The sequence below is a fragment of the Heptranchias perlo genome, chromosome 23 (genome assembly GCF_035084215.1).
Source record: "Heptranchias perlo isolate sHepPer1 chromosome 23, sHepPer1.hap1, whole genome shotgun sequence".
Classification (NCBI taxonomy): domain Eukaryota; kingdom Metazoa; phylum Chordata; class Chondrichthyes; order Hexanchiformes; family Hexanchidae; genus Heptranchias; species Heptranchias perlo.
The window spans coordinates 31,357,484-31,374,776 of record NC_090347.1 but is presented as its reverse complement, the minus strand read 5'-3'; the positions used below and the strand labels follow the sequence as shown (position 1 = coordinate 31,374,776).

The window sequence follows — 17,293 nt, the reverse complement described above, 5'->3', positions numbered from 1 at the left end:
TTTGAAATGAAACTTAAAAATGAAAAATCTTTTAGAAAACTAATGCTAACCACATTTGTATTCAGGAGACTGGTTGCAGTTCTTTCAACTTTAAATTTCCTTTGTCTTATTAGAATTGGCAGGGAGATAAACTGTGGACATATACAAAGTATGTTCCTATATAAAAATCTTACCACCAGCAATTCTGTAAGTGCTCGATTTTAAGTACAATACAATAGATAACCAGTAGAAATCAATTCCAAGTGTGTGAGTTCCTTTCATTTCTGGTAAGAATATTTAGTAGAATGTGTTTTCATGCTTTTACAATACAAAGCTGCACGAATTTTCAGTTCTTAAATACAGATTTTATGTACAGGGAGGAGGGGGGAAATCAGGCCAATTCTCTAATTACTCAGATTACCTTATTTGTTTACCTTTTAAAATGTCAGTTATCAGTGTGGGTTTCAACCTGACAGAGTCTCACTATAAAACAGAGTAATTACTTTCAAGACAATTTATCAACACTCGCTATTACAAAACAAATGTCAGTCATAATTATCTTTTTTAAGAATCCTAACTGTAATGCACCCTCATCTCTATTGGGGGTATGTATATTTTTAATAAATTATTGTGGTAGTGGCTAATCCAATTTATGATTGGGTGAATATAGTGCTGGATGCAATTGTAAATCTGTCCCTGTACCATGCATTGCCTAAGAATCTGGGTCAAGCTTCATAAGTGAAAGAAGCTGCTAAAAAGGAGGCGGCTGCATGTCATCCTGAGCATCCCAGCATGACTTTCCAGTACCTGACTAGGGAGCGGCAGAGAGACCTGTGAGCAAGTTGCCAAGGAATATCCAATTCAGGGGAGGAAGAAAACAACACAAAGGTTGTTGTCTTGCAGTGGTATAAGGATGTGCCAGCTGCAGTGCAACAGCACTTCCAAACCATTTTTGCACAATGTTGTACACACATGGCCTTTCTTAGTTAAAGTTGGATGGTATCCATTCATGTTCTGAACTGTAACTCTTAAGTTGTGCTAACTGTGTAGTTTGTACTGTTTGAAGTACACTGCATTTGAAATCATTTAAGATACACTGAATGTCTGCATTGCATGATGATGCAGTTATAGCTCAAAACATGAGCAAATAAACAGTGCCCAACTTCGAAAGAATGGAAAGTCAATTTTTGATGTTTTATAAAGCCATTGATATGTGTGATACAGCTCTACGGGATGGTCCGATCTCCTGTTCTGAGCAGCCAATGTCATTGGACAACCTGCAGAAGTTCCACTTTTGTCGAAGCGGAACCAGTATTAAGTATGATTGTACCAAGGATAAAAATCCCAATATCCCATTGATGGTAGTTCGTGATCTCTGTGGATTGGGTATATCATTAATGAAGCATGGCCATACCAAATATAATAAAGAATTACATCTTAAGCACCTAATATATTGTTTATAAGTTACAGATGGGAGCAAAAATCACATAATTAGCTCCTCCTTACCATTCTGCATTGCAAATTGAGAGAATTTGGAATAAATAAAATTACCTTTTTGATGGGTTTTGTTAAATTTTAAGATTTTCTATGTGATGCTCTCACCAGCATGGAAAGAAAAACTTCGATTTATTGCCTCATCACTGTTCAGAAATGCCTCAGTGCTTCACATAAAATGAACTATCTTGAAGTGCTGTGACCGTGAATTTGCAAGTATATGTAGCAGCCATTTTAGTGCATGGCTTTAGTGCATTTTAGTCCTTGAAACAGCAAAGAGATGAATGACCAGTTAGTTTCTGTTGGAGATGGTTGAGGAAAGAATGTTGGCCAGGCCATGATGACAACTCCCTGCTCTTCAAATAGTAATACAAGATCGATAATGTTCAACTGAATCACTGGAACAGGCAAGAGGTCAATAACCAGGGGGGGCATAGATTTAAAGTAATTGATAGGAGGATTAGAGGGGGGAAGTTAAGAATTTTTTTTACCGAGGGAGGTGGGGGTCTGGAACTTACTGCCTGAAAGGGTGGTAGAGGCAGAAATCCTCACCACCTTTAAAAAGTACTTGGATGTGTACTTGAAGTGCTGTAACCTACAAGGCTACAGACCAAAAGGAAAGGCTTTGTGGCTTTTTTTCCGGCCGGCACAGACACGAGGGGCCCAGTGGCCTCCTTCTATGCCGTAAATTTCTGTGATTCTATGATAAGTATCTCATCCAAACGATAACACCTCCTGACAATATAGCATTTCCTCAGTACTGCACTGAAGTGTCAGCCTGGACTGTGCTCATGTCCTTGAGTAAGACCTGGATTATATGCTTAAATCCTGGAGGGAGACCTACACACTTATGCCTCAAACATGACCAGTTAGTTTCTGTTGGAGATGGTTGAGGAAAGAATGTTGGCCAGGCCATGATGACAACTCCCTGCTCTTCAAATAGTAATATAAGATCGATAATGTTCAACTGAATCACTGGAACACGCAAGAGGTCAATAACCAGGGGGGGCATAGATTTAAAGTAATTGATAGGAGGATTAGAGGGGGGAGTTAAGAATTTTTTTTACCGCGGGTGGTGGGGGTATGGAACTCACTGCCTGGGGGTAATATTCTGGCATGGGTGGAGGATTGGTTATCGAACAGGAAGCAGAGAGTTGGGATAAATGGTTCATTCTCGGACTGGCAACCAGTAGCCAGTGGCGTTCCGCAGGGGTCGGTGCTGGGTCCCCAACTCTTTACAATCTATATTAACGATTTGGAGGAGGGGACCGAGTGTAACATATCAAAGTTTGCAGATGATACAAAGATGGGAGGCAAAGTAGAGTGAGGAGGACATAAAAAACCTACAAGGGGATATAGACAGGCTGGGTGAGTGGGCGGAGATTTGGCAGATGCAATACAATATTGGAAAATGTGAGGTTATGCACTTTGGCAGGAAAAATCAGAGAGCAAGTTATTATCTTAATGGTGAGAAACTGGAAAGTACTGCAATACAAAGGGATCTGGGGGTCCGAGTGCAAGAAAATCAAAGAGTTAGTATGCAGGTGCAGCAGGTGATCAAGAAGGCCAACGGAATGTTGGCTTTTATTGCTAGGGGGATAGAATATAAAAACAGGGAGGTATTGCTGCAGTAATATAAGGTATTGGTGAGACCGCACCTGGAATACTGCATACAGTTTTGGTGTCCATACTTAAGAAAAGACACACGTGCTCTCGGGGCAGTACAAAGAAGGTTCACTCGGTTAATCCCGGGGATGAGGGGGCGGACGTATGAGGAGAGGTTGAGTAGATTGGGACTCTACCCATTGGAGTTCAGAAGAATGAGAGGCGATCTTATTGAAACATATAAGATTGTGAAGGGGCTTGATCGGGTGGATGCGGTAAGGATGTTCCCAAGGATGGGTGAAACTAGAACTAGGGGGCATAATCTTCGAATAAGGGGCTGCTCTTTCAAAACTGAGATGAGGAGAAACTTCTTCACTCAGAGGGTAGTAGGTCTGTGGAATTTGCTGCCCCAGGAAGCTGTGGAAGCGACATCATTAAATAAATTTAAAACAGAAATAGACAGTTTCCTAGAAGTAAAGGGAATTGGGGGTTACGGGGAGTGGGCAGGAAATTGGACATGAATTTAGATTTGAGGTTAGGATCAGATCAGCCATGATCTTATTGAATGGCGGAGCAGGCTCGAGGGGCCGATTGGCCTACTCCTGCCCCAATTCTTATGTTCTTGTTTACATAAAACATAAGAATGCTACCAACTGCTCTAAACTGACATTGAGGAGCTGCATATGTGTTATGTGGTATTTCCTGCTCCTTTGCCTGAGCACCCTGCTCTGACTCAGCGGGTTTTGAGTTCTAGTCCCATTCCAGAAGTTGTATGTAACTTAGGTTGACACATCAGTATAGAACAGAGCAAGTGCTGCATTTTTCATCTGAAGTAATGTCTTTTGGATAAGACATAAAACCCAGGCCTTGTCTGCCAGATCAGTGGCACTACTTGAAGAGCAGGGAGATCTTCCAGTGTCCTAGCTATTATGACTAATCATTTATCTCATCTTGCTGTGTGCAGATTGGCTGCCATGTTTACACTCATAATAAGTAACTACACTTTAATTTATCTATTTGTTGTAAAGCGTTTTGGAATGTCCTATGGATGTGGTAAGATGCTGTATAAAAATCTTTTTTCCTTGGATGTACTTGGTCTTCAAAAGAAATGTAGAGAAAACATAAAGAAAAGATGCATTACCTTGCTGAGTGCTAACTCATACAGATTTTTTAAAACTTTCTAATAGGATTTTAGAACCATGAAGAGGAATATTATCCAAAATGGGTCCTGCAAAAATCATTGGATTCAAATTCAAATGCGTAGTGATACATTTTGGTAGGAAGAACGAGGAGAGGAACAATAAACTAAACGGTACAATTCTAAAGGGGGTGCAGGGACAGAGAGACCTGGTGGTATATGTGCAGAAATCATTGGTGGCAGGGCAGTTTGAGAAAGCGGTTAAAAAGGCAAATGAGATTCTAGGCTTTATAAATAAAGATATAGAGTACAAAAGCAAGGAAGTTATGAAGAACCTTTATAAACACACTGAAGTAGTGTGTCCAATTCTGGGCACCCCATTTTAGGAAGGATGTGATGCCTTAGAGAGGGTGCAGAAAAAATTTACTAGCATGGTTCCAGGGATGAGGGATTTCAGTTATGTGGATAGACTGGAGAAGCTGGAGTTGTTTTCCTAGCAGAGAAGGTTGAGAGGAGATTTGATAGAAGTATTCAAAATCATGACTGGTCGAGACAGAGTAGATGGAGAGAAACTGTTCCCATTGGCGGAAGGGTCGAGATTCAGAGGACGTAGATTTAAGGTGATTGGCAAAAGAACCCAGGGCGACGTGAGAGAACTTTTTTACACAGCGAGTGGTTATGATCTGGAATGCACTGTCTGAGGGGGTGGCGTCGGCAGACTCAATCGTGGCTTTCAAAGGGGAATTTGGACGAGTACTTGAAGGGAAAAAATTTGTAGGGCAATGGGGAAAGGGCGGGGGAGTGGAACTAGCTGGGTTGCTCTTGCAGAGAGCCAGCACAGGCTTGATGGGCTGAATGGCCTCCTTCTGTGCTGTAACCATTCTATGATTCTATTAGAAGCCTAATGACAGCCATTATATTGTCTTTTGACACTCCATGGAATCCTCCCCTAAAAGTAGAATATACTGGCAATGTACAGCTGGTTGATCAGTTTCATTTGATCTCTTTGTCCTTCCTGTTAGTACACAACAATAACTTGCATTTATATAGCGCCTTTTGCGTCCCAAGGCGTTCCATAGGAGTGATTTTCAAACAAAGTTTGATACTGGGCCTCATAAGATATTGGGACAGGTGACCAAAAGCTTGGTCAAAGAGATAGGTTTTGAGGAGCGTCTTAAAGGAGGAGAGAGATTTAGGGAGGGAATTCCACAGCTTAGGGCCTAGGCAGCTGAAGGCATGGCTGCCAATGGTGGAGCAATTAAAATTGGGGATGCGCAAGAGGAGTGCAGAAATCTCAGAAGTTAGTAGGGCTGGAGGAAGTTACAGAGATAGGAAGGGGATGAGGCCATGGAGGGATTTGAAAATAAGGATGAGAATTTTAAAATCGAGGGGTTCCTGGACCGGGGGCCAATGTAGGCCAGCAAGCACAAGGGTGATGGGTGAATAGCACATGGTGCAAGTTAGGATATGGGCAGCAGAGTTTTGGATGAGCTCAAGTTTATGAAGGGTGGAAGATGGGAGGCCAGCCAGGAGAGCATTCGAATAGTCCAGTCTGGAGGTAACTAAGGCACGGATGAGAGTTTCAACAGATGAGCTGAGGCAGGGACAGAGGCGGGCAATGTTACGGAGGTGGAAGTAGGAGATGGTCTTAGTGATGGAGCAGATATGTGGTCGGAAGCTCATCTCGGGGTCAAATAGGACGCCAAAGTTGCGAATGGTCTGGTTCAGCCTTAAACAATGGCCAGGGAGAGAGATGGAGTCAGTGGCGAGGGAACGGAGTTTGCAGCGAGAACCAAAGACAATGACTTTGGTTTTCCCAATATTTAGTTGGAGGAAATTTTTGCTCCTCCTTCGGACAAGCAGGTGTGACAAATGAGATGGTGGGAGGGTTTGAGAGAGGTAGTGAGGTAGAACTGGATGTCAGCATACATGTGGAATCTGACATCGTGTTTTCGGATGATGTCGCCGAGGGGCAGCATGTACATGACAAATAGGAGGGGGCCAAGGATAGATTCTTGGAGAATTCCAGAGGTAACTGTGCGGGAACGGGAAGAGAAGCCATTGCATGTGATTCTCTGGCTACAACTGGTTAGATAAGAATGGAACCAGGTGAGTGCAGTCCCACCCAGCTGGACGACGGAGGAGAGGCGTTGGAGGAGAATGGTGTGGTCAACCATGACACAGGCTGCAGACAGGTCGTGAAGATAAGGAGGGATAGTTTACCATGGTCACAGTCACATGGGCTGTCATCTGTGAATTTGATAAAGACCGTTTCAGTACTGTGGCAGGGGCAGAAACATGATTGGAGGGAATCAACCATGGTGTTGCAGGGAAAGGTGGGCACGGATTTGGGAGGCGATAACACGTTCAAGGACTCTGGAGAGGAAAGGGAGGTTGGAGATGGGGTGATAATTTGCATTATTAATGGTAATGGGCGCTTGTCTTTGTTAAACTGACTGACTGTGGGTCCGGTCCAACCCATAATGCACGGGTAACATCATAGGACACTTGGGCATCATGAGTTAAATCAAGCAATATGGTTAGTTTTGTTATTCAGAAAATGGATCTGCAGTCAATCAGCAAGACTTGGGTCCTATAGCATCTTTGCAGCATGTCAAATTAATGAGGGGAAGTACACTCGCACTTGCTGTGCAGAAAAACAATGAAGATTTGGTACTTTTTTTCACATCACCTTGCAAGAGTGCAGAATCTCACTATTGAGCACTTATTCTGCTATACTTAGCAAAGTTCTCCTTTTCTAACAGACAAAACACGCCTCTTCACATTATACACTGTTGGCAACCCATCTAAAGAGAATGCCATGAGTAACAACTCCACTTCCTAGAATATATTAAATTAATAACATGAATTATGTATTGAAATAACTAACACCAGGAAATGTGCTGAACAACTCCACTTTTGGGTTCAGATGATAAACCGTTTAAGCTTTACTTTAATGACCCCATCAGTGAAATTATTGTTTTGTAAGTAAATCCCTAGTATCTATAGAAAGTAAGAGTACAGTGTTTCATTTATTTAAAGTTTTGTTAATTTTACTATGTATATTGTCCATATTGGATATTGTGTTGTCGTTTGTATTGAATTTTTATGCCGAATTTTTTAAAAATTCCTTAGTGTAGCTGTATGTCTAAGTTAATGGGCGCAATCTCATTTTCCACTGGACCTCAGTATACATAGATTTAATAGCCAATCATCTCAGCCCCAGGGCGTTGCTGCAGGAGTTCCTCAGGGCAGTGTCCTCGGCCCAACCATCTTCAGCTGCTTCATCAATGACCTTCCCTCCATCATAAGGTCAGAAATAGGGATGTTCGCTGATGATTGCACAGTATTCAGTTCCATTCGCAACCCCTCAAATAACGAAGCAGTCCGAGCCCGCATGCAGCAAGACCTGGACAACATCCAGTTTTGGGCTCATAAGTGGCAAGTAACATTCGTGCCAGGCAATGACCATCTCCAACAAGAGAGTGTCTAACCACCTCCCCTTGACATTCAACGGCATTACCATCGCTGAATCCCCCACCATCAACATCCTGGGGGTCACCATTGACCAGAAACTTAATTGGACCAGCCACATAAATATTGTGGCTACAAGAGCATGTCAGAGGCTGGGTATTCTGCGGTGAGTGACTCACCTCCTGACTCCCCAAAGCCTTTCCACCATCTACAAGGCACAAGTCAGGAGTGTGATAGCATGATCTCCACTTGCCTGGATGAGTGCAGCTCCAATAACACTCAAGAAGCTCAACACCATCGAAGACAAAGCAGCCAGCTTGATTGGCACCCCATCCAGCACTCTGAACGTTCACTCCCTTCACCACTGGCGCACTGTGGCTGCAGTGTGTACCATCCACAGGATGTACTGCAGCAACTCGCCAAGGCTTCTTCGACAGCACCTCCCAAACCCGCGACCTCTACCCCTGCACGTTCCCCTCCAAGTCACACGCCATCCCGACTTGGAAATGTATCGCTGTTCCTTCATCGTCGCTGGGTCAAAATCCTGGAACTCCCTTGCTAACAGCATTGTGGGAGAACCTTCACCACACAGACTGCAGCGGTTCAAGAAGGCGGCTCACCACCACCTTCTCGAGGGCAATTCGGGATGGGTAATAAATGCCAGCCTCGCCAGCGAAGCCCACATCCCATGAACGAATTTTTTAAAATAGTAACATACTTGTGTAATTTTCAGAAATGCAGTTAACATTAGGCTCTCATAATGCTTTATTTTATCTTTTAAAATTTATTTTGATTTAAGTTTGATTCAGCAATTCATCCATTGTAGTCACAAGGGTTTTATGTTCAATTGTTTCTAGTAGATTAAGAATTTACTGCAGCAGTCTCGCTTTTTAGGCTTCAAATTTATGATTGCTTTGGGAATGACTAAGTGAAATCTTCATTTACCAGCCAGAATTTGAGTTATAACTGGTTATGTTCTAACAGGGAGTTTAGCAAGGAAATAGTTGCTGCTGAAGTCGAGATTTTGGAATACTGTACAGAGATTTTTGGTAATCGCAGGGTGAATTTCAACGGTATTCATGTTCACAGACATGTAAAGGCAGTGGGAGAAGCTACCTTCCCTGACACTGATCCAAGTTCAGTTGGGCTCAAACTTGTTCATGCTTAAGATAATATATAAGCCTCCAACAATGTTTCTTATGCATTGGGCTTTTTATGGCATGATAGACTGCACAGATAGTCACTATAATTGGAAAAAGTACCTGGTCAGCATTTTATTCATGCCATCTTATTAGGTGTCAGTCTTGGCTCAGTGTAGCACTCTTGCCTGAGTCAGGAAGTTGTAGGTTCAAGTCCCACTTCAGATACTTGAGCACATAGCTGGGCTGGCACTTCAGTGCAGTACTGAGGGAGTGCTGCATTGTCAGAGGTGTTGTCTTTCGGATGAGACATCAAACCACGGATCTGTCTGCTCTCTCTGATGGAAGTAAAAGATCCCCGCGGCACTGTTTGAAGAAGAGCTGGAGAGTTCTCCTGGTGTCCTGGCTAACGTCCCTCAACCAACACCTAAAACAGATGATCTGGTCATTTATTTCATTCCTGTTTGTGGGACCTTACTGTGCATAAATTGGCTGCCACATTTCCTACATTACAACAGTGACTACACTTCAGAAGTCCTTCATTAGCTGTGAAGTGTTTTGTGATATCCTGAAGTGAAAGGCACTATAGAAATGCAATTTTTTTCTTATTGTCTTTCTTTCTTTCTTTCTTTCTTTCTTTCTCCCACTTTTTTTTCTTTCTCTCTTTCTTTCTCCCTCCCCCTGTCCTATCTGATGTTTGCAGTGTGATTGCCTGTGCTGTGTGTATGATATTATACACTAGCTGGCAGAAATACACAGTTGAAGCCCTTTATCAATAATAGGTTAAAGTAAATTGCTTTCATTCTGCACCAAATGTGTGGCAGTGCACAGTTTGGTTGCCACGTTGAGACTTAAATTCTCCCACTGCTAGATATTTCGTCATCCAGACTAACTGAACTGTGGACACTGAAAGACTTCTATGAGCACTGGTCAAATAATCCATCAAAAAGTCCAGTGGAGTAAACTTCTGTTAGTAACCCAAGTTGCTGTGTAGTTGTGGGAATGTGCATGAATGCTCGGAGAGTGAAACGAAACGAAAGCTATGCTAGAAATGTTTTTGTGTGGTCAGGTCATGGCTCTTGGGAAGCAGTACACCATTACCAGAAACCACAATAGAATTTGTGCTAAAGCCACCCTGTGGTTGGAAGAACTTTTTTTTTAAGTCCCAACTCGAGTTGTTCCTTCCCTTGGGGTTCAAGGACCTTTTATTTCACTTATGAAGTCTATGTTGGAAAAGACAATGCAAATTTCAGCATAAGAACAGCCAACGCTTAATTCTTTTATTGAGGACTTCTTTAGATACTCTTCCTTGACCAGGCACGACCGATAGCTGAGGGCAGATGAGCCCTCCAGTACTGCTGACGGCTGCGTATCTTTTTAGTTTTATTTTCCTTTCTGTACCTCTGCTCAGTGGCTCCTCACAGTAATGCAGCTGAGATCAGGCATGCAGTGGAATGGAGATTAAACTAACATTCGCACTGCTGATGTAGCTCGTCAGTGCTCTAACATATTGTGCCACTCAATATGGAAGCTTGTTTGTGAGAATTACTAAGTGGTGGAATGCAAGACCGTTCAGATCATGTTGTTCTAAACTTGTCCAGTGCTAAAACGTTTCTGGTCATGAATATTGATAGTGAAGATTGGCATTTGCAGGCTGCAGAAATATTGAACAATTCTATTTGTTGTATGGCAGTGAAAAAGTTTAGTTTTAAGCAATGTACTTTTTACTGCACAGTCTAAGCTTAGATGCACAAATTTAGAACTCAAATTACTAAATGGTTGGTTAATTTGATAAATGTTGATACCAAAATCTGCACATTAATTGTACATTAAGAGCTCCATTCATCTTTCTTTATAGCTATCCAACTGAAAAGCACTGTCGTTCTAAAATTATATTTTTTGAGAAAAGGTGTCTCTTGACCTCCTGCGCTGCAACTTAAAGGCTTAAAAATGATGTACTCTGAGATAAGTGGATCTTGTTCTGTGGCTTTTAAGCCCTACAATTTCATTCTAGCTTTGATAACTTTTCCCAATATAATTAATATGTCTCTATTTAAAGTAGTTTTGTTTTTGCTTCTTCAAAGAATACTATATTATAATTATTCTGATTGCCTCTTCTCACCGCTACTACCTTTTTTTCCTGAGGAAAACGTATGGTTAGTGGTGATGGTTGTGTGTGAAAAGCCTCATGACGGCTCAGATGACGCAAATACAAGTCCATTATTTTCTCAGTTCCACTCTACATTAAAAAGGATTGAATCACAATTATGATGGTTAAACACAGTAGGTTTACATTGGATCATGCCCTTTTTTAAAAAAAAAGACTGAACCAACTCTGCCATAGAAATTGCTGACACCTTGTCACAACTGAGACAACGTAGATTACCTCATTTGTCGTTTTGATTCCCAATTATATAGTGCCTTTAACAGTGTGCCAAGACCCTTCACAGAAAAGAATACGGACGGCAACCAATAGAAGAATTAGGAAAGGTGGCTGAAGGCATGTTTGAAGAGAGACATTTTGTGGAAACCTTAGAATGTGGGAGGAGAGGTAGCAAAGCAGAGAGGTTTAGGGAGAGGGTTGCAGAAACGTAGGGCCAAGGAGGCCGAAGATAATTTTTAATGAGACACCATTTTTTTTGATTGATAAACCTTTCAAAAGCAAATAGGGGAAGGTATTTTTGTTCTTGTCCCATGAATGGATGTATATTTCAAATAACTTCATTTATTTACTGTCAACTTTATCTAAATCTTCCATGGCTTTTAAATTAGATTAGTATTACTACTGAAATTTTAAAATCATCCATAAAAATGGGTGCCTTGCCAGTTTTGCTTTCCTGATTGTTTTGTGCGGTAGTGTAGTGTTCATTTTTACGGCATTTACTATTTGTCAAGATCTGCTATTATCATACCGATCTTGGCCGACATTTGTGATCTGTAATCATGAATAAAGCAGAGTGTCTTGAGCTGAGAATGTTATAACTACACATTGTAGTTGAAGAAATGCAATGCTGCACTTCCATGCATGATTGCATGCAACATGGAAAGATTAGCTAGCTATCACCTAAGCTAGTCCACAACTCAGGAACAACTGGTTATATATGTTTCTGAAGGCAAAGCATCTCTACCCCTATTCATAGGACTAGAGTTGGAATATCTGTTTTGAATGGTGTTCAAATTTTGCTATCATCTATGAAGTAGTTTTTATGATTTTATGCTGATATGATTCTATGTGGAGTGCTTCATGTTGATGGTTTTGGGTGTGAAAAGGCTGTTAATTGCACCATACCCCTCAAAGCATGATGGCATCAGCATTTCTGACCATTAGCTCCACAGCAGTACAGGTTATTCCTTCCTTCTAGCTGAAAGATGGTGCGGGGCAAAACATGAAACAGTCCATCTAAATTGGAACAATGCAATCTTGTTAAAATAAAAAAAACAAAAATGCAACTACATTTTAATTTTCAATACTGTGCCCAAATGCAAGTGAAATGTGATTTAGTTGGCCTCCTACATATGTTATGAATTCAAAAATCTGAGTTTGTGGTCAAGTGGATTCATTCAGAATATGCTTTTCAAGTTCTGCTTCACATAAACAACTTTTTGAAATATTAGAACCATTTTTTAAAAACTTGAAGTAACTATCAATTCAAAAACATCATTGGGCTCTTAGAACTGCTATTTTAAAATGTTCAGGTAGGATGTGTACTTGTTTTCAGAATGTGATTGGAATAAAGGCAGTAATGTTCTTTCAAAAACCATTCCAAATGTTGCTGTACTCGTGTGGCTGCATACTGTGATTTTGATCTACAGATGGGGGGTGTATTACTTGTTACCCCTTGGTATCTGTCTCAATTGAATTACATAAACATAACTTCAGAGTTAATGCCTAGTTTTGGACAGAATGCCAAACAACAGGGAAAACAGCACCAGCTGATAAACATGAAGGACTGAGCCAGCCAATAACAAATGGGTGTGATTACTTGAGGTTGTTTATGTAATAGTCCCCATATTTTGCACAGCACTGCTGGGGAATGCTCAGTGAAACTGTTTATTCACAGAATCATCTATAAATAGTTCCTTGCTCTTTTTAAAAGAGAGTTGCTGTTAATGTTTATGGTGACTACAATATGGAATGTGTGAAGTCCATTTGTTTGCTGACCCTTTAAATGTGTTTCATTTTGACATTTCATTTATTATGAAATATTAATAGTACAAATTAAACAGTTGTTGAATTTCTATTTCCCACAGACGGGAATTAACTTCAAATTGATCTCTAATGAGTGTTTACTTTTTATTTTACTAATTTTCAAAAAATAATCTTGCAGGCCAGTTTTAAAAATGAATCACCTGCTGTTTTGTTGAACTGTGTATATGTAGTCTTGCCTACATAAAATGGGTACATTTTGCAGCACTAGCTGCTGTAACAACTACCCAAAAGATTGAGGTCAAGGACTTGCACAAAATAAAGCATTAGACTGCTCATAGGTCCAGAAAAGCAAAATGCAATTTCCTTAGATATTCTCCGTAAGTTTTAAAATGCACATTGTAAAACTACTAACTGAAAGTGTGTGTATATCTAATATATATAGCACTAATGTAAGAGTTCAGGTATTGAAAATTTGTGAAATTGTATTTTATTTTAAATATTGATCATTAGGCACCTTCCAAAAATACTGTGTGTTTCTGTGCAAGATGTAAAGATAAAATCTATATATGGATAAGGGGACCATAAAGCCAAGAAATAACAGGCCTACTGAAAAGTGAATTTGTATTTTCCAGATGTACCTTCAGGTTCCCCAGCACAAACATCAAGATCTCATTTACTGCACTGTGCAGTGAAAAAAAAGAAAAACAGGAGGCCCCAGAATCCCCAGTGAGGCCAGTGCAACCACAAATCTCCCCTCTGAAGATAAACATTCCAGACAACATAGCTGATCTGATCAGTCCCCTCCCTTCTCCTACTGGAACAATCAGGTAAGCTGCTGCCTAACTCAATGTTTCCGCACTCCAAATTCTGCTGTTTGTTAATTTATTACAGTGTAAATTGAAGACTAGTACAAAGCAGATGGTTAAAATTCTGGACAGCTGTCTATAATTTATATATAGTCCCACTGTTTCATTTACTACAGTCCTATCCACACAAGGTGACTTACTATTATCCATTTGCACGTACAGATCAAATTCTTCCAGAACCTGTACATTGTTATAGTTTACCCCCTATCCCAGTGATTCTCCACTCTGGCTCAGCGTAAAAGTCAGCCTCCATAGGTGAACCTGCTTTCTCTATATTATCAGAAATATGACCTATTTAGGATGTAGTGTCCTGGGCAAACATTTTTACTGCTCCTAGATAGCATGTCGGGATTCCAGTATGATTCACATAATTTTAGAAGACTGCCAAACATTTCTAACAACCAGGCTAAACTATTAAACAGTAGCAAGTGCTACCAATGAGTTGTTGAAATCAGTTCAAAATACACCAGTTCATGAAGGGTTAAACAGACAATCAGATGAGTTCCTTTGAACTTGAAAAAAACATTTTTCAGAAATGATTAGCAGATTTGCTCAACAAATACAGCATAATAATCTTGACAGGACTTAACATAGGTGTATTGTGTCCCCACATTTCAGAGTTTTTTAAAAAATCAAAATGCTAGTATTTTTTAGATTCATGAAACCCTTGCCTTTGCAAAAGGAGAAAGGAAAAAAAAATAAGGAATGGATGCCAAGTCAAGTTGGGAGAGTTAAGAGATGTAACTGAAATCTTCATTTAAAAGTTTTTTAATGGATTTTCAGATTTTAAAGATGGAGAGAAATGTAGCAGAGAAAGATTTAAGGGAGGGAGTTCCAGGGAGTAGAGTGGTCTGAGATGTAGGTGATCTGTGACATCATGCCCAGCATATTCACCATATTATAAGTAAAGGCCTGGGGCTGGCAATATGCAGCATTTCCATCCTCGGCCTTTTGATGACCTTCCTCACAGTCACTGAATGTCTCCGACTCTCCTTGCAAACTCTCGACTTCTCAAGCAACCCCTGACCAACCACTAGTATTTCTACTGATCAGCCCCTCTTTTGCAGACTTCCTTGCTTCTTAACTCTCAGCTCCTTTTTTACGTAATGAGCGTTCCCCATGTCCATTTACTTCGGCTGCCAACAGGACTCAGTGATCTTCCACATTGGCCCTGCTCCACGCGCTCTGTCATACCTCCTCCTGCCTCTAACTCCCTTTACCCCCATTTTTTCTTTTAATATGTCCCACTCTGGACATATAGATTTGATCCTATTTCTTCTGCTGCCCCAGGCTTACATCGCTTATCAACGAGCCCACAGCCTTCCACTGCTCCGCTCTTGCAGAGTAGCAATCCCTACTGCCTCGTCCCCTGTTACTGGCAACCATCCCACCCAGTTCATTCCCTGGGGCTTAACCTCCTCATTCCACTTCCACCGCCCCCTGCCTCCATCCATGACCTCATTGGGGATACATCATTAATGGCCTGGAGCTGACAGGGACCTGGCTTACAGATGATGACTCCTTCCACTTTCATTGAAACCTTTTTACCAGGCTCCAGGTTTCACCTTGTGCCCTGCCCAGATCATGGCAACAACATGGCTCTCATTGCTAAGTTCTACCTGTTGGGGTCTCCCCTTACTCGGGCACCTTTTCTTCATTCAATCACCTCATCCTCTTCCACAACACCTTTCATCTGAATTCTTTGTTGTCTGCTGCCCACCCATGTCTCATGATTTCCTTGCCGAGACCACCCTCAACCAGTGTACAGAGCGATTTACTTATCCTCAATGACTTTAACCTCCAGCTTAGTTCTCCTTATACCCTTTTCTCTGCCCACCTGCTCACTCTTTACTTGCCCTTCACACCAACTCCCCTACCTACATCCATGGCCAGAGGAACAATTTTAAAATCCTTTTCTACATATCCAAGTACACCCTCCCTGCTTTTAAAAGCCTTCTCAAAACACATCCTTTCTACTGAGCTTTTGGTTACCTCTCCAAACCCTCCCACAAAGGCTTGACACCTTTTTTCCTCAGTGAAGTGCTTTAGGATGTCTTATCCATGTTAAAGGCATTGTGAATATTCCTCATCTTCATTGTCTTTTATTATACTGTTCTCCTCTCATCAGACTGCAGCTTGATCGCACTACACTATTTTCAAAGTGAATGCTACTATAAATAATTATCTAAGAGTTGTCAAAGTTTTAACCCTTATTTTTCTTTTAATTCAGTTATTAATTGGTTATATGTTGCATTTCGGCTGCAATATTAGCTCACTGAGACTGTTTGTTTGGTTTCATCTACAGTGCTGCAAACTCCTGCCCTTCCAGCCCCAGGGGTGCTGGTTCGTCTGGCTACCGAATAAGTCGTGGACTTCATTGTGACCTGCAAATAATGTCTGACCATACACAGAACAATTCGGAGAATGACAAGGAAACATCAGATGGAGACAGCCCAAAGGTCAGTGCCCAAAATAGTTATTGCTTTAAAATCTGTTTGGTTATCTTTCTTCTCAATTTAAAAAGTTGATCAGAGTTGTAAGATGTAAAATATATAAATAAAATTTTTTCATCAGCAAATAGACCCTATGTGAAAGCACTGTTTTATATGTGGATACAAATGTTAATTTTTAATTAAATGGTACAGAGCACCCATCTGTCTGTTTTATCAGAGTGCCATGCAACTAATTCAGCAAGCTTATTTTTTTGCTGTATGCTGAATGGTTTTGTTGAAACATAATTGAAGTTTGTAACTATGTCTTAATTTTCTTCTCTTAGCCTCATTCTCTTTCTCTCACCCCCCCCACTTCCACATATGTATTTTAAGCACTATATGTGATTTCTTGATGTCGAGGGCAGGCAGACGAGCTATTCACATATCTTTGCAGTGGTAAACTACACCAGACACTGGAAAGTATATCTGTGACATGGATGACAGGGATCTACTTGCCCTCCAAATTGCTGCTCTTCCCTAGAAAGTAGGAAAGATCTTCCATTTATATAGTGCATGCTCTCAGGACGTCCCAAAATACTTCTGAAGTGTAATCACTGTCATAATGTAGGGAAATGCGGCAACCAATTTGTGCACAGCAAGATTCCACAAACACCACTGAAACAAATGACCAAATGATCTGTTTGTGATTCTAGTTGATGGATAAATAATGGCCAGGACACCAGGAGAACTCCCCAGCCCTTCTTTGAGTAGTACCATGGAATCTTTTACGCCCACTCATCCAAAAGAGGATGCTGCCGGACTGCACTGAAGTGTCAGCCTAGATTATATGCCCAAGTCTCTGGAGTGGGGCTTGTACCCACAACCTTGAGGCTCAGAGGCAAGAGTGCTACTGACTGAGCCAAGGCTCACATTACTTGTATTGCATTCTGATAAAACAGACAGATGAAACCTCTCAGTTTGTGGGGGAGGGAGAGGGAGGGTAGGATTAGTTTCTT

At 41.1% G+C, this 17,293-nt stretch overlaps 1 protein-coding gene across 1 annotated transcript in view; it reads left to right on the top strand.

The window, feature by feature from the left end:
• foxk2b (forkhead box K2b) overlaps positions 1-17,293 on the top strand; it is a 90,929-nt gene that overhangs the window by 37,977 nt on the left and 35,659 nt on the right. The window contains exons 2-3 of the mRNA XM_068004302.1: positions 13,612-13,806; positions 16,151-16,304. Of these exons, the coding sequence (XP_067860403.1) occupies positions 13,612-13,806; positions 16,151-16,304 (349 nt within the window). The remainder of the gene's footprint in view (positions 1-13,611; positions 13,807-16,150; positions 16,305-17,293) is intronic.